The 16,185-nt window shown below is 44.1% G+C and overlaps 1 protein-coding gene across 2 annotated transcripts in view; it reads left to right on the forward strand.

Moving 5' to 3' along the window:
* srrm3 (serine/arginine repetitive matrix 3) overlaps positions 1 to 16,185 on the forward strand; it is a 69,001-nt gene that overhangs the window by 26,039 nt on the left and 26,777 nt on the right. For both annotated transcript variants that reach the window (XM_076749737.1, XM_076749738.1), the window contains exon 2: positions 7,110 to 7,414. In XM_076749737.1, coding sequence (XP_076605852.1) covers positions 7,122 to 7,414 — 293 coding nt within the window. In that variant the 5' untranslated portion in view covers positions 7,110 to 7,121. The remainder of the gene's footprint in view (positions 1 to 7,109; positions 7,415 to 16,185) is intronic.

A 16,185-nucleotide genomic window follows, 5' to 3' on the forward strand; every position in this document is an offset into this window, starting at 1 on the left:
CCTTAAATTCCACTGTTCAATTTCTGCCGCCCTCTGAGGAAGATGAGTCATGCGGAGTTTGACTGAAGTTTTGTGAACATCATTTCATCCCTCTGGGATTAACTTGCACCTTAGAAAGAAAGAGGATCATTTATTGCCTCATTCTCGAAATGCAATAAGACGACAAACTGAGTCCGGACGTGCAGTATTTTGTTGCAGCTCGATTTTTCAGCTCACTCTCAGAAGCTCTCTGTGGCGGTATCAGAAAAACTGCTTTGTTGGCTAAAAGAACAATAAAGCTGATAGTGGTAGTGGAAGAAAGGACAAAGCAGTTGATGAAACCCCAAATGCAACTTCCGATGTATCTGCTGAGGAAGCAAAGACACACAGTAAAGGCTGAATCCATGAATACACTCAACATGGACTTTACTGAAATGATATCTCAAAGAAATCATGAGCTTTATCCCCATATTTGTTTCTGAGAGGTAAAGTCAGACTGCACTTTTAATGAGATCTGCTCTCTGACATTCAGGTGTGTTATACAAGTAACTAATATTGTGTTGTGGTGTACCGACAGGCAGGGACTGAGGCAGACTTGGGCCCATCTCTCCCCTGCCTGTGACCCCACTAATCCCATCAGAAGCAGTCCTATGTTAATCATTTCTCCCCTGAGACACTTCACATGGCACCACCGTGGAGTTCGTGAGTTTCAGCAGACTGAAGGCAGTTGTGCCATGAGCCAGCTGGAGCAGATGTGAACCTGCTGACAAAAAAAAAAAAAAAGAAAAGAAAAATACAGTTTGATCCCTGAGGAGCAAAGCAGGGCAGAGCGTTCAAAGCCCTGTTCTGAGGTCAAGCGCGTATGCCTCCGGATTGTCAGCCCACAGCTGAACTGTGTGCCAGGACGAGCCCAGATGTCACCTTAGAGACAGCATCTCCGTCTTCCTCTGAGGTGACTTGCAGAATTCTCTCTGTGGTGAAAATAGGACAGGGGTGGTTTATTTCTGTCACACGCTCTCTGAGGTTGCCAAGGATGTTTCTCCACCAAAGGCCAAAATATCCCAGCCGCCTTCTCGCCTCGCTCTGTGTCTGGCTGTCATTAGTTCACAGTATGTTGATGTATACTTTTTTATCAGCCTGTTTGTGTCGTCTACTTAACTCCTAATTATGCATGAAGTGGCTCTAGTCGCTCTGCACATGAAGGCGTAGTTTTTGCAGAGCTCTGCATCAGAGCGAAGAGGTGTTTGCAGTCCTAAATACTACCGCTGGATTTCTTTAGCACAGCAGCATCAACCAGGCTCCAGGCTCTTATTCCCTCCTCTGCTCTGGCCCCCTCTTTCTCCCTGATATAGTAGAAATCTCTCTCAACCACAGTTGAAGCAGCACTCTTGTTTCGCTCTGTGCTGCAGCTCCCAAAGCACCAACAGGAAAGTAAGTGAAGCACTTAACAGAAACTACTCATACTCCGTCTAACCCCACATCTCTTTAATAAAGTCAGCGGGATGATGGGCTGTGCCTGGGCATGAATTTACTAAATCAGAGCAGCTGCTGTTTGAAAATGTGCCAACGTCTCGACTGAAGTCTGTCTCTCTTGTAGTATTTAGCATGGTCTTATTGTGCACAGGCACAGGTGGTGGCGCTTTGGTAAACAGCAGTGAATAAGAAATAACATGCGTCACAACTTTTGATCCCCATTTAAACTTCAAACAAGACCACTGTGCATTATCCTTTCTATTACCATTCCTCAGACCTCCACTGCTCATTTTGTATGCACCTTACATCCAACTACGATAAAAAAAAAAAAAAAAAAAAAAAAAGCAGAGAGAGAATGAAAAAGTTTAGGCTGCTTGTTTCCCGGCACCCAGCAGCAGTCCAACGTGCCTGGAATGAAGACAGCTGACCTTGGGTGAGCTAAACACATCCTCTGGGTGCCAAAGTGCTAAAAACAAAACACAAGCTTCCAGCCAAGGGGCAGATTATTTTGGAAGAAAGGTGTGATAGAAAGCAGGAGGCAGGCGGGAGAGGGAGAGGGGGAACTTTAGTGAATGCTGTTGGTGAGAAGAGATACAGTCAGGTCTTACTACGACATGTGTACACGAGTATATCCAGACGACCTACCTACTCACAATTTTTTTTTTTTTTCTTTTCTTTTTTAGAGATAGCCACCAGGGATGTTTTTTTCAGCTTCCCTCTTCCAGTCTCAGTTAAGGTCAGGCCCCCTGTTACTACCACCCTGCAATCATGGTTGAGGCACAGCCGCCGCTGAGCGAGATACAATCACAGAAGCCTTTGTGCACAACACAGAGTGACCTACAGCTATGAGAGAGGGATGAAGGGTTAGACAGAGAGAGAGCGAGCTTTAAGAGAGGAAAGTGGCTCCAATGAGACCAGTCTCACCTCTCCGCTTTTCTCTCGTGACTGTAGCAGGAGACATGGAACCCACTTAAACCAGCCCATGAAGTATATAGAAGCATGCTGTTCTCTTTGCATGTTCTTCCTCTCTAACTGCATAATTAGTTGCCTTAACCTGTCAACAGACTTCAATTAGGCATCAGAAGAAGAAGATGATGGATGTGATAGGATGGAACAAAAATGATTCCAGTGATGACACTGGATGGTTGCATTGGCCAGCGGCAATAAAGGAGTGCTTAAGAGGCTTTTCTACCTTCCTTATTGATGTTATGTCACTGTTGCGTGACTGATATACAAATCACTATCGGCTGAAAAAAATCAGTCAAGTGCAAGCTGTGATCAAATACCTAATATTCATTTCTATCTGTAAAGATTTATGGCAGAATGAAAAATGCATGTACAGAAGCTGTTGACACTCCTGGTAATACGCCCCGGGCTGTATCTGCAGTATTTACATGAACAGGACTAAATGTTACAGATGGCCGTACATATGTTCTGGACTGAAAGACCATGCTGTGTAGATTTACCTTGTAAAAACTGCTCGTATAATCAAATAGAGACAACATACTGTCTAAAGAACAAGCTGCATATTTCCTACCAGCTCTGATTGAGCTAACGAGGATTACCAAATGGCTAAAGTCTTCACTGATACAATTCACTATGATTGTAATGACATGTTTAAGTGTCATGTTTTTATTCCATGCTGCAATGTGTCGTCTAGTAATTGAATTTTAGGCAGTACATTTCATGCCTGCCATTACTTCATATGCACGCTGCAATCAAACAAGGAGTAGGCTAAGAGTCTCTGTGAGGCTGCACTTAGGCATAGTGGTGCTTTGAGCTAAAGGCTAACATCAACATCCTCGCATCGCATTGGCAAGTTTAAAATGCCACAGAATATCAGGTATAATGTTTACAGTGATTACTGTCTTAATTTAGCATTTCACCATGCTAATATTTTCTAATTAACACCAAGCAAAATAGATACCTTTATAATTGATCCTGAGGCATTAATTGTCAACTTTTTATATCCAGATTTTACCCAAATTTCCAGAAAATCTGCAAAATAAAATGTTTCTATCTTCAAATAATTAGGAGTTGGGCGCATTGAGTTGAGGTGCCATTAAACCAATGCAGAGGAAGGGGACACAATTGAGATGACATAATTGATAGAGCACCAGTTCCACTTAAATCAATGGAAAACCATTTGGAAAACATGATGGAAATATGTCAAATATTTCTGTGTTTCATGTAAGTAGGTTAAGGTCTCTTTATCGCTGCTTCAAAATGTAATGTCTGTATCAAATGTCAGGGCAATTCATCCAATAGATGTCAAGATAATTCACGCTGAACCATAAATGTCAGTGTTGTTTATGGTAATGCTGGAGACAAACTCAGGGGAATCAGCAGAGTCATGAGGAGTCATCCTCTGGGGCCTGTGGATATATGCGCCAAATTTCATGACGGCCCATCCAATAGTTGTCGAGATATTTCAGTCCAGACCAAAATGATCGACCAGCCAGCTGATCACCAGCGTCATCCGTAGAGCCACGCCAGTAAAAGAAATTGTGATGTATTTTAAATTGTATTTACGAAAAACAAAAGTCATTGACCTGCTTTCTGCTTTCATTGCTCCCAGTCCACGGACCCCTGAGGTTAATCGCTTGTGAAAATTCACTTCTAATTATGTCGACAGTCAACCGCTATCCATCCATCCAAAGAGGCAATCAAATATCCCAACAGAGTGAGGAGCTACAGAGTGTAGCGTCAATGATGTAATTTACTTTTTGTTAATTATATATATTGAGATAAAATCACCCTTGGAAAGTAAAATAAAATGGTTATAATCACACTGTGGCTCAAGTGCAGACAATCCCCTCTCTTATGTCTAATTAGCCTAATTCAACATTAGATTCCTAATGAGACTCAGACTCTTTTCACTGTGTGGCCACTGTGAAAGTTATCCTTAGTGTGTGTAGGTGTGATCTATATACTGTTTGTATCAGATGAAGGTAGACCTTTGGTAGATGTTTGGAAGGAAACCCTTCAACCTTTAGTGACGACCAGCACCTCATATCCACTATCATTTATTTGTTTGACGCTAGGGGCTTGTTTTGTTGGATATAGTGTCATGTCAGCAGAAGGCAGGCTGCAGTGCTGACACAGCAGAGGCCTCTTCTGCAGCGGCATCCAATCAAGCAAGTAGCACAGGAAACCACAGACAAAGATTAAGAACAGACAACGGGAAACATCTTGTTTCACTCGATGGAGAGGAGACGTGAGGTAATGGCTCGTTTGTCTAACAACAATCAGTGTCTTTGCTCCAAAATAGAATATTCAATGTTCAAGTGCACATTATCTCTGTGATTTGAAGCAACTGAGGGTGACATTTAGTGGCTAAATGACTTCACTTAGCATGATGATTAATTACAAACAGTGTTTGTTGGGATGTGACAGTCTTATATGCCCCTGCAACAATAGCTGAATAGGCTGGTGCCGCCATTAATACAGTAACTCCAGATAACCTTCAGTCCCTGTAGAGAACTCGCACACAATTAACTGTGTGCTCTGCTGCCTTATCAGCTCACTGACAACTCTCCCTTTCTGCTCTGATTTTTTTCATTACACAATTAAATGATTTTGTTGTCTTAACTTGACTGAGAACAGACCCCCCTCCCCCCTCTCCCCTGCAAGGAACAAAAGGAATGACTGTGGAATGATGCATGAGTATAATGAGATGGCTCGATATTTACAGCATGGTTTAACACAGACTGAAGCTCGGCCCCTCTGCTTTTGACTCCCACATCTGGTCCCACACATTTTCAGATGATATCTTCATCTCATCTAAACTCATTACTGCTGAATTTTCATACAGCTTCTTATGATTGGTCGGTTTCACTGCTGAAAATTATGGAGTTTGTTACAAGGAGTGACCCAGTGGCAAGGGCATGATGTCCAGTGATGGGATTGGCGATCGTCCTCCACTCTGGCTGAGAGATCCAGACGTGAGCAGTCCAGCTGTAGCTTGGTCTAATTAAAACATAGTGGAGGACAGGAAACAGGAAGAGCAACCCACTGTTTCTGATCTGACATTTCTGCTCAATTAGTAGAAAACAAGGTCATATCCGCTGACTTGCCTCCAATCTCACACAGAGGTCCTTTGTGTCTCTCCTGTCTATCTGAATGACTCGGGAGCGCTTTTCTCCCCAGAATCTTCTCCAGAATTGTTTTGTGATGAGAGTGTACGGATGACAGATTGCTGTCATGGAATATCAAGTGCTGATTTACTGTATAATACATTCAGCGATGTTGCCTCCTGCTGTCCTGCCACCTGTTCCACCAGCCGAGAGCCGTGTCGCTACGCACAAATCCACGGCTCGTTTACCAGCGCGCAGCAATTCAAAAACAAGCACATCCCCATTAACCAGACAAAGACTCCAAGAACCCGCTCCAATAGAGAGGACTGCCTGCCTATGCGGCAGCTCAGGCACAACGATTTGATGAAATAAGTCGGCAAAAGATGCAATTGTAGTTGTGGAGGTTTGTCCACCCAGCCTCAGTGTCATCCTGACTCCGCTTCTCCATGTGTGACAGTGATGAAGTGCCTCAACTGGGCTGTTTTGGCTCCTCGGTGAAAAATGAAGCTATTAGCCGTACAGGGAGAGGACCAGCGCTGGGCTGCCGAGGCTCGTGGGCACGTGAAGACCTGCATGTTCTACACTGGCCTCAACAGGACAATCCATCTTAATCAGAGCTCAGTCCACGTAGCACTTGTGCCAGACGACTTTATATTCACTAAAATGACAAGCTCATCTTTTTGTCAGTAAACGAGCCAGAAACAGAAAGGTCAAGCAAGTCAAAAAAACAAAGGATGCATTTAGTGTTGCACCAATAAAATCTGTCATTATCTTATATTAAGGACAAATCAATACTTCCCACATTCTTCTCTGTCACCTGTTTTGTTTCTGGAGACGTCTCCCAGGCTCTGTGTCCTTAAGACGCTTCGTGTCTTCCATTGTCATCCTCCTTTAGCACTCATGCTGTATGTATAGTGTATGACCTTTTTTCAGCTTCAATTTGGTCCAGGAGACAGGAATGTTTTACAGAGGAACTTAACTCCCCCCCCTGCCTCTAGGCAATACTGGGCTGTTGACTCATGGAGCAGAAGTTGCTGCCAGCGCTGTCACTGGCAATGCATGTCTACATGTACTCAAGATCCAAAGTGTGTGTGTCTGCGTGAGTGTACAGTACGTTGATGTGTATGAATGTTAGTTGCTCAGTTGAGACAGAAATGCTGCAGCCTGCCCAGAGGTATTAACATCTCAGCTCACCTTTTATAGTGTGTATTGTCAAGTCTCTGAGTGTTTGTGTCCTTCGAGATATGTTGATGTACAGGCAGAATTTGCATGTCTGTCATTTGGCAGGTTTGTGGTTGTCAAAGAGGAGTTCAGTAACCATAAAGGGCCTTCAGGGAGCTCTACACTGCAAAATGAAGAATAATTTTATGTTATATTTTAATGAGTGTATGCCATGTGTGTAAGAATTACTCACTCTCATCACTATCAACAATGCATAGAATTCAGTAATTAATCATCCCAAATGAAGTTTCTTGGAAAGGTTGGACATTAAATCATTTACATGAAATGAGCCTGTCTAAGACTGATAAACTCCACTGGTCTACCACTAACAATTTCTCTCGATCATCTGTGTCTCCACAGAGTTCAGTAATCATGTATGATGCGGCAAGGGTGCCATCTCCTAAGGATGGTGCAAACGGGATGGCCCAGCCCATGGTACCCGGAGCAGGAGCAGGAACGGCTGCAGGATCAGGAGGGCCGACGCAGACCGCAGCCCTGCAAGCTAAAGCTGAGGAGGGACAGCCAGGTGCAGAGGAGGAGGGAGAGGAGCCCAAAGCAGAGCCTGTCCTGGTGAAAAAGCCCCACAGAGAGATTCTGGACCATGAGAGGAAGAGGAGGGTAGAGCTCAAATGCATGGAGCTCCAGGAGATGATGGAGGAGCAGGGGTAAGTAGAACCATCGGCCACAATACAATGGGCCTCACGCTTAAAGCAGCTATGATCAGTATTTTCAGAATAATCTAAATGACTGTGAAAAAATGTGACTGTGAAAGGTGTCACACATATTCATGAAGCTACATAATCCTCAGTTTTCTGGAGCTTTGAAGTGAGTTTTATCTCACTGTTTAGCTGTCCACTCTGTTTTGGTTCACTCTCAAAGCTCTTGTGGTGTTTTTACGCCACACAAGGCAGCTACCAGCCCGCTGTACACTACCTGCTCAGCAGCAGACAGCACACAGACACAGTCAGTGACTCGCTGGTAAACACTGTGGAGCATTTAACAGCTAAAGAGCCAGATATTTCCCTCAGGAGTTTGCGGAGCCCAAAAACTGAGCTAAGTGACTGAGTGTTGGACTTACATTTTCCAGATGGCCAGCAACAAACTCCAAATAAATGATCATGTAAAAAACAGTCATTTCACTCAAGGATTCAGATGCTTTAATCTGAATTGTGACACCAATCAACTCAAACCAAGTCAATAACAGTAAATAAAATTCTATTCACTATATCATCATCATGGTTTGCTAATTGAGCAGGAGATTTTTTTTTTGGCATTTTTGGCACAGAAAATTCTTTCACTCTGACAGAAAAAAAAAAAAAAAAGTTTTACAATAAGAATAGGTCCATGTTCTTGCATGAAGCCCAGTATGAACTCAAAAACTAAACAAGCGAATAATAAGCACTCCTGCTGCACTGGGTGTGTGATGTCAAGTGACATTACCATTTTCAGTGAAACAGTAGTTGTTTACCTTTTCTTAACAATTCGGTTATCGCGGAGCTGTTTGGAGTGCAAGCCATGAAAGTGTTCTCTGTGTAGTGGAGAACTTGACATTGACAGGTATGTACCTGTAGGGGTACTGAGTTCACAAGCTGCAGCAAAACATTACATTCAAAATCTGTTACCTGCCAAAAGTCATTTTTGTTGTAATATTGGAAAGGAAAAAAAACAAGCCCCTGCAGAGGAGTGTAGTAAACATAAGGGGCGGTGGTGCATAGCAGCTGTGCTTTGTTGATATGGCCGGTTTTAGCACCATGGTATGGAAATGGAGTGGCATCAAGATGATTGCATTATCAGCCCTTGTGATAGCTGGCACCATCTATTATGACAGTAAAATTAATAATTAATGTCATTGTTTTTATTCCCTTTAAAAGAAGGGGATCATTGTCTGAAGATAATTCTGTGGTGGAGAGAATGACGTGAAACAACTCTGCCAGAAATAAAACTAATGTCGTTATGTGGAAGGATGCTCTGGTCCTGAAGATAACTGTTTCCTGGAACAAGAAATAGTTCAATATTAAGTGAAAGACTCTACTGGGACCATCTTGGCAGAGACCTGGGTGCTTCCTGCTTGGCCAGCAGTCCCATTTAACATAATTGGCAATGTTCACAATCAGCTACCCGGTGAAGGATCATGTCCTTGTCACTGTTCTCGTAGCTCCTGCATGCTGGCTGGGCACCTGTCAAGCAGGGAGGTGGTGAAGAGCCTCACTGCTCTTAAAAAACAGATACTGGCGACTATATGTGTGTCAGGGATTTCTATTTATTGTCTGAATTCAAGCTTTTGAATAAAATCTGTTCATGCTCGTGTTGCTTGGTAAAACACGAAAACGATGTGGTTTGAGCAGGTGGGAGCAACAAATCCTGGTAATCCCCAGAACCACAATTGCACTATGTGCTTGTTCATGAATTACACCAATGACACATATTTTAGCAATTTATGTCCACATAGAAGAGAACAGTACAAAGACGCAAATAGTGGAGGTGCAATAGAGTACATTCACAAGGTCATGGACCGGGGACATATGTCTTCACAATACAAAATATACAGCGGTTCCCAGGGATAGAAGGAGCTGCGTCTCTGCCATGCATGACCAACGACAGCAGACACAGCACAGTATTTTTGCAAGTATCCCAAGTTGTTGAAGCCATCCTACAACCAACATGGTATTCTGAAGTGGTTGGTGCCTGATGACCTTGGTCATTAAGATTTCCTCTTGACTAGAGTGTTAAGGTTAGGGCAACATTTTTGGGGACATTACATAGACTTACATTCATTTCCTGGAGACTTACCCTAACCATAACCACTACTTGCCTAAGCCTAACCCTAATCCTAACATTAACCTCAACCTAACATGCATTTCCAGGCTTCAAACATGGAGATACATGTAGATTCACGCATCAGCAGCAGCCATTTTTGTTTCACAATCTTGTGTACATCACAGATGCAGTATTACTCGTCTGTGACGTTGTTGCATATTTGCAGCCAGCACTTGAGCTTTACATTAGTGGCCTTATCCTCAAGTAATGGTTATTATTGAGGTTGCCGTAGAGACAGTCAGTGCACAGCACAGCATAGTCTGTTTCATTAGCATGATATGTGTCCTCCAGCACAAAGTTAGGAAGGACTCAGTGTGTGCTCATGCAGTGGCCATGAAAATTGCAGTGACTGCAGTCAGCCCTAATCCACAATCTCAAGTCTTCTCTCAGGCTGATCTGCACGCACCCACACACTCAAACACACACACCCACAGAGAGAGAGAGAGAGAGAGAGACACACACACACACACACACACACACAACCACAGTTTGCAGGCAAACTGCAGGCTGGCTTATGTTGTAATTAGTGACGAGCTCTGTGATCCTGTGTCAGTACGGAGAATATTCACTTTGTGACTTTGTATTCACATCACAGTCATCATTTATAGAAAGCCAGCTAACCCTTGATATATTAAGGGGAAGGTGATTTAACTGAATAAAGGGCAAGCGAATTAGTGAGGGGTTGAGGTATTTTTTGATCGAGGCCAGATGCAGGAGGTGACAGGACTGTTGGCTTTTAAATTAAAAAGAAAGTCAAGGTTTTTCTTTCTGTTTTCGCCTCTCTTTCCCACTGCTGATTGTGCCATTTCAGAGTATGGAGATGAATTAAATCAGTGCTCACGCGGTGGGGTTTTGAGAAGGTGGAGATGGATTAGACTTCCCCTTTCTTCCTCTTATTTTTCTACCCGTCTCTCCCTCACCGAGTGTGACCAGGCTTGTCAGGCAGTGGGGCCTCATTAAGACTGCAGGGTAATGGTGGAGCTACGACAGACTGATGTGGCTGAATGGAAACTGCTGGACTTTACCAAAAAAAACCCAATAAAATACAGGGGTTGCATAGCCGCCATCTGTCAAGGTCCACTCATCTTCTAGCTTGGAGTAGTTGTTCCTGGTTTAAGTGTGATAAAAAAAGAGTCACAATGTCTAATGGAACTGTGTAGTGGCAGGCAGCAGTTTGGCTAATGATGACAGAATACAAGAAGACCAGACACCCACACTGACCAGCTCTGCTCGCTCGTCAGACTGCACGGGCTCGGCTGGCAGACAGTTGCACTTGAAGGACGTCGACCACTCAGCTGAGTGTTAGAGCTCTGGATGGACTCAAGTCATCTTGTTAAGCTATAATAAAAGGAGAATCTCATTTGCCAGCTTGGCAGCGCACAGCTTCCCATGCCTCTCCAATTTCTAATGTTCCTCTTTAAATGAGAGAGTGTGTGCATGTGTGCAGGATTAAGGGATAGAGTGGGGGATGAAACACAGGGATAGAGAGGGAGAGCAATGCCAGGCATTAGACACAATTAAAATGGTGGCTGGAGTCTGTTTTCATTTGCTGTGGATTTAAGCCAGCGGGCTCAGACTCTACGTCACCCCTGAGTCTCCATCCTGACTGAGGCCTCAGTGAAGGATTAGGCTGGGGGGCAGGTTGGATGCCTGCCTCCTTCTCTAACTCTGCCAGCATGGCAGACACTTCCCACCTCCCTTTACACACAGCCCCCCCCCCCCATCCAGCCGTGCCCTTCTCCAGAGATAAGACCAGGATAAATAGTCTGTCGTGAGTGATGGCCTCACCCTGGGAGCCAATTAGACGGGCTCAGCAATTAAAGGAGTCTGTTCATTTAGCTGTTCAAGGCCTGGCATCATCCCCCATTCATTGGTGGACTGAGTACTCCTCCGCTGCAGGGAACATTGCCCTTTCATGTACATCAGACATGCTGGAGGTTACATACATACATCAAGCCATTTGAGGCATGATCTGTGAGTGGAGCTCTTTGAGGGCATAACTGAAGCACCATCAGATCACACTGTGTCTACTGAATGTTTCAACAACTTAGAGTCTCCTTTTAGCTACCTTATGATAGCATAGTTCACTCACTGATTTCAAGCTTAAGGGCTACTCTGCATGCAAAAAGTCCAGTTTTTCCATGCTAACACACTCTGATTGTGCATGATTTGGAACTCCTGTGGCATCTGAGCCTTTTTCTAGCCCTATAATGAGCTTTCTTCACAGAGCCTGACTTACTCTAATCTGCAGGCTCCATTTAAACACACAGACCCCATATATGCAGCTGTACAATGCATACATACTCACAGGTTGGCAACAGAGAGGCAGCAAGATGATGTTGTTCACCTATAACAAAATGTGTGTGAGGCCCTTCTTATGTATTCATGAAACTGTTTGTACCACCAATTGTAAGAGGCACAAGATATTACTCCTTCTGCCTCGCCAAGCAGAAAAATTAGATGTGCATGTGTGCATTCAAAAATTAATATCTGTTGGTTTTTAAGTCGAGGAGAGAGGTGTTGCCTAGCACAAGGAAAAAAGATACAACATAACAAAGAGGCATAACTGAATTTGTGTAAGGGCATACAAGAACATTAATTTCAAGAGAGAACAGTCCACAGTAAATTGAGACAACAAGGAAAGAAGTTTATTTTAGTAGTTGGGAGCTAAATTGCTGCATTCTCACCACCACTGCTGTGGTGTTCCTTTAATAACATCCACAGTGACACATTGCAAGAGAAGTGAGCAGCTAGGATCTTATTAAGAGAGCTGCTCTCAGAGCCTCTAAGGTCAGAGCAAATCACTATCTCTGCCTGATGGAGGTTTTCCTCCAAGCTAAAGCCTGCATCATAAGGCGATAAGCCTGAGTTCTATAAGACGGAAAATTGGAGTGAAAGCAACACAGGGAGAATGACCCATTATACACATTGTCACTGGGGGGCTCCCAAGGCAGTATAGTAGGTCCACGCTAGACAAAACAGCTTCAAATACTGCTGTGACAGGGAGTCTTAGAGGAGAGGAGCAATCAGGAGGAGTAACAATGGCCGATTGAACTGATCTACTTACACTGTGGGCGAGGTGAAAAGAGCAGCTTTAAAGAAAGAAAGGTGTAGTTCTCTGTCTGTCTGCTCGGTCCAGTATTTGTTATCTAACCAGAAAATCTATGATTGTAGAGAACATCAATTGAAAATCCTCTCCAGTTGAGAGTTAAACTATGTCACTGAGGCACCTGGTACATTGTTTTAAATCTGCCCCCGAAATAGAAATGTGGGGGCGTTCGGGTTTGCCTCCCCGTCTTCCCAGCACCATTCAATCTTACTAACTACATTGGCATCACTTTGCCTCCGTACTCTTTGCAGCAAGATTGATGGCTGCAGAGTTTCATAGTACAGCAGCACCTGGGGACGGCTTGTGAAAAAGGCTCTTCAGAAATAAAATGCATAGACATCGTCGGTGCACACACACACACACACAAAAGTACACACATGCACACACAAACACACACCTACACACCTTACACGTAGGCACGTAGGCACGTCCTCATCAAATCGATGACTATCAGCGTAAGGATGGTGTCTGGGCCACAACTATTCATTTTGCAGCATCGTGAGTTAATGGGGGGGATCTGTGGGTGCTCGGAGCTGTCTAATTACTCCAATCAAGTTTTTTAATCGTGGTGATTTCTCATGGCTGGGGTGGAGGGGAGCCCCTCGCCCTGATCGATGTGCCCTGTCTCTCTTTGCCCAAATCAGTGGGACTTTGCATCCTGTCGGCAATGGACCTGGGCTAAAAGGCTTTCATTGTGCTCCACTTGGCTAACTCTGACAAATAAATCACACATAAAGCATAAAGCATCAGTGACCAGTCCAATCAACTCCTCCCCTGCATTGTGTCAGGGTAAAACAGATGGTGTGTTAGGCAGAAGCAGCTACCTTACAGCTGCATGAAGTGCTAATTAAATGTGCGGAGGACAGACCTGTTGTTCAAGTGTGCTCATCCTAACAGCTTCTGACAGACATCCAATATGTGGCCATTTACACAGATCGATTCAGAGCTCACTGTGGATTTTGGTGTAACTTCTCTTAAATGCAACTCAAAAGGTCTCCTGAACTCAGGAAAGAAAGAATCTTTAGTCTCAAAACATTGGCTTCTTTCTTTAGACATCTTTGGTCCATAGTTTTGTTTTATCTCTGTGGGTGAACTTGCCCACCGTTCGCCAGGTTCCTGCAGGCATTCAAGAGCTGTGGGGGGATTCTCTCAGGCCATACTTGTAAACCCCACGCTCTGCTTTGACTCAGCACCACTGCTGGGCATACACTCTCTGACTTTGGTTGGTAAGCTAGACCGATCAAAAAGAACCCGACTTTGCTGCGCCTCATGCTGCGAAGCTGTGCAGAGCCTCAGAATCGAGCAATTCAATGAGAGGGGGAGATGGAGAAGCAGAAAGAGGAGGAGATTCTGCAGGTCACATGTCAAAAGAGGTTTTAGCTTCACAAGTTCTGACCCTTGTTTTATTTCTTTAGCTGGAGTGTCAACAGAAATAGCTGCAGGCACGAACATACTTCCCATCATCAGCACAATGTGAAGAAGAAAGCCCTGCAGCCATGGTTTCTGTTTGGCCAGAGCGCCTTCACTTCCACAGCCAGTATCTTTTCGGAGCCTTCTCATCCTTTTACCTATTGTACGCCCTTCATCGATCCACAACAGACAGCTGAGAGCACGCCGGGACCACTGTAGAGTTGTCGGGCAGCAGCTAACGTATGGTGATGGCTCCTGCGTCGTGCATGGAAAGCCATGAATATAAAGTGTGTGTTTGTGGCCTCCATTGTGCTGAGTTGACAGCCGCTGGGCTGAGAGATTGCTGTACAGCGGGACCCGATGGTGCTGTCACACCAGCTGGCTTCTCCTCTGTTGGGCCATCTTCCAGCTATTTCAGCTCTCCATCACACTTCTCCTAATCTCATTCTCCGCACCGTCAATGCGCTGATAGCACCCTGCCCAGAATACATGGTATCGGCTGCTGTATTTAATCTGAGAAAAGCAAACACTCTTCATACTAATGCTATTTCCACGCTGAAATGAGCCACTGGTTAATTTACAATCCAGTTTATAGAGCTGGTCCTGTCATGAGCCCCAGCATGGAGAGGGAAAGAGAATCTGCAAAGTAAGAGTCTGTGTTTCAGGACTGAGTGATGGACAGTTCCCTTGCACTTCTACATTTGGCAGTGGAGCTCATGTCAGACGTTATCGCCTGTTAAGCAGGTAAATAAACTGCATTGCCAGAAGCATGTATCGCCACGTAGTTTACTCTATTTTTGGTCTGCAGCTGTTTTTCGTGTACATCAGGTCCCTTGGTTCCAATTAAGAGAAAGGGGTTTTCAGAGTCTGCTATAGTATAATATGGAAGATCACATTGCCTTGGAGTCAGTGAGTTAGCTAGGGACTAAAATTTCAGCCCTATTCTTTTGGCCTATTTTTCTTTACATTTTGGCAAATTAGCATCACTAAAAGTATGCTGAATTGGCAATTTCCTGTCTGCAGTGTACCTGTGAATGTACAGACAATCTCACTGGATTACTTTGATACTGAAGATAACAAAGACGTGATGGTTCTCAGGCAAGTTCTGAAGTTGTCAGGAGTGTATTTTGTCTCTGAGTTTTGAACGCATGTAACTGGGGCAATGATGAGAAAGTATGCTAAACATGAAGCTATAGCCAGCAGCTGGTTAGGTCAGCATGGCATAAAGACTGAAAGCAGGGGGAAAGCTAGCATTCTCAATTAAAAGGAAAAATACCTTCCAACCAGTATATTTTTTTAAAAAGGCAAGAAACACAGACATTCAGCCAAGCTAGCTGATTCCAGTCTTTATGCTAAGCCACGCTAACCATCTATTGGCTGTAGCTTCATATTTAACTTACAGACATGAATGTGGTATCAGTATTGTCATCCAAACTCGTGGCAAGAGAACAAAAAAGCAAGTCTGCCCCTTTAAGAAAGGCAAAGAGAGACTGTTGGCAAGTTGTGATAGACAGTTACTCAGAACTTTAGTTATTGCAAGTAGAGCTCTCATTTCAGATTTTATCTCTTACCAAGTAAGCAAACATCATATATGGTATGTTGAGACTGAAAGAGAGGAGGAGTTCTTCATTTGTTTTTTTATTAGCAGTTTACTGTGAATAAAGGTCATTTTTAGTTGTGGATAATTAGTGAATGTCTATCTGAACACTCCAGTATATTATTAAAGGCTGAGGCTTCCAGTCAGTCGAACTCGCTGATGTCTGGCTCCTGGCCACGTTTTCACAGCTTTATTAATTCTCTCCCTGTCCCCTCCCTCCTCCATCCTCTTCTCTCCCCTCATGTCTCTCTGCCTCTGTAGCTCATTACGTTCCATTACCACAGCCAGAGAAGAATGTGGAGATGGTGTGAATACACCAGGAGATCAGCTCGGTGTGCAGTGTACTGTCAGGTTCAGGGACATGCATTATCCTTTGAGAATGTGTAGAATCGGACAGGACAGAGATAATTCATTCTCTCTGTCGTGCTTGTTCATACAGGCTGGTTGAGTTATTTCTGTGTCCCTGGCAGCGCTGTCAGTGAATACAGCGGCAGGCCTGTGGA

This window comes from Chaetodon auriga, chromosome 15 (assembly GCF_051107435.1).
Source record: "Chaetodon auriga isolate fChaAug3 chromosome 15, fChaAug3.hap1, whole genome shotgun sequence".
In the NCBI taxonomy this organism is placed as follows: domain Eukaryota; kingdom Metazoa; phylum Chordata; class Actinopteri; order Chaetodontiformes; family Chaetodontidae; genus Chaetodon; species Chaetodon auriga.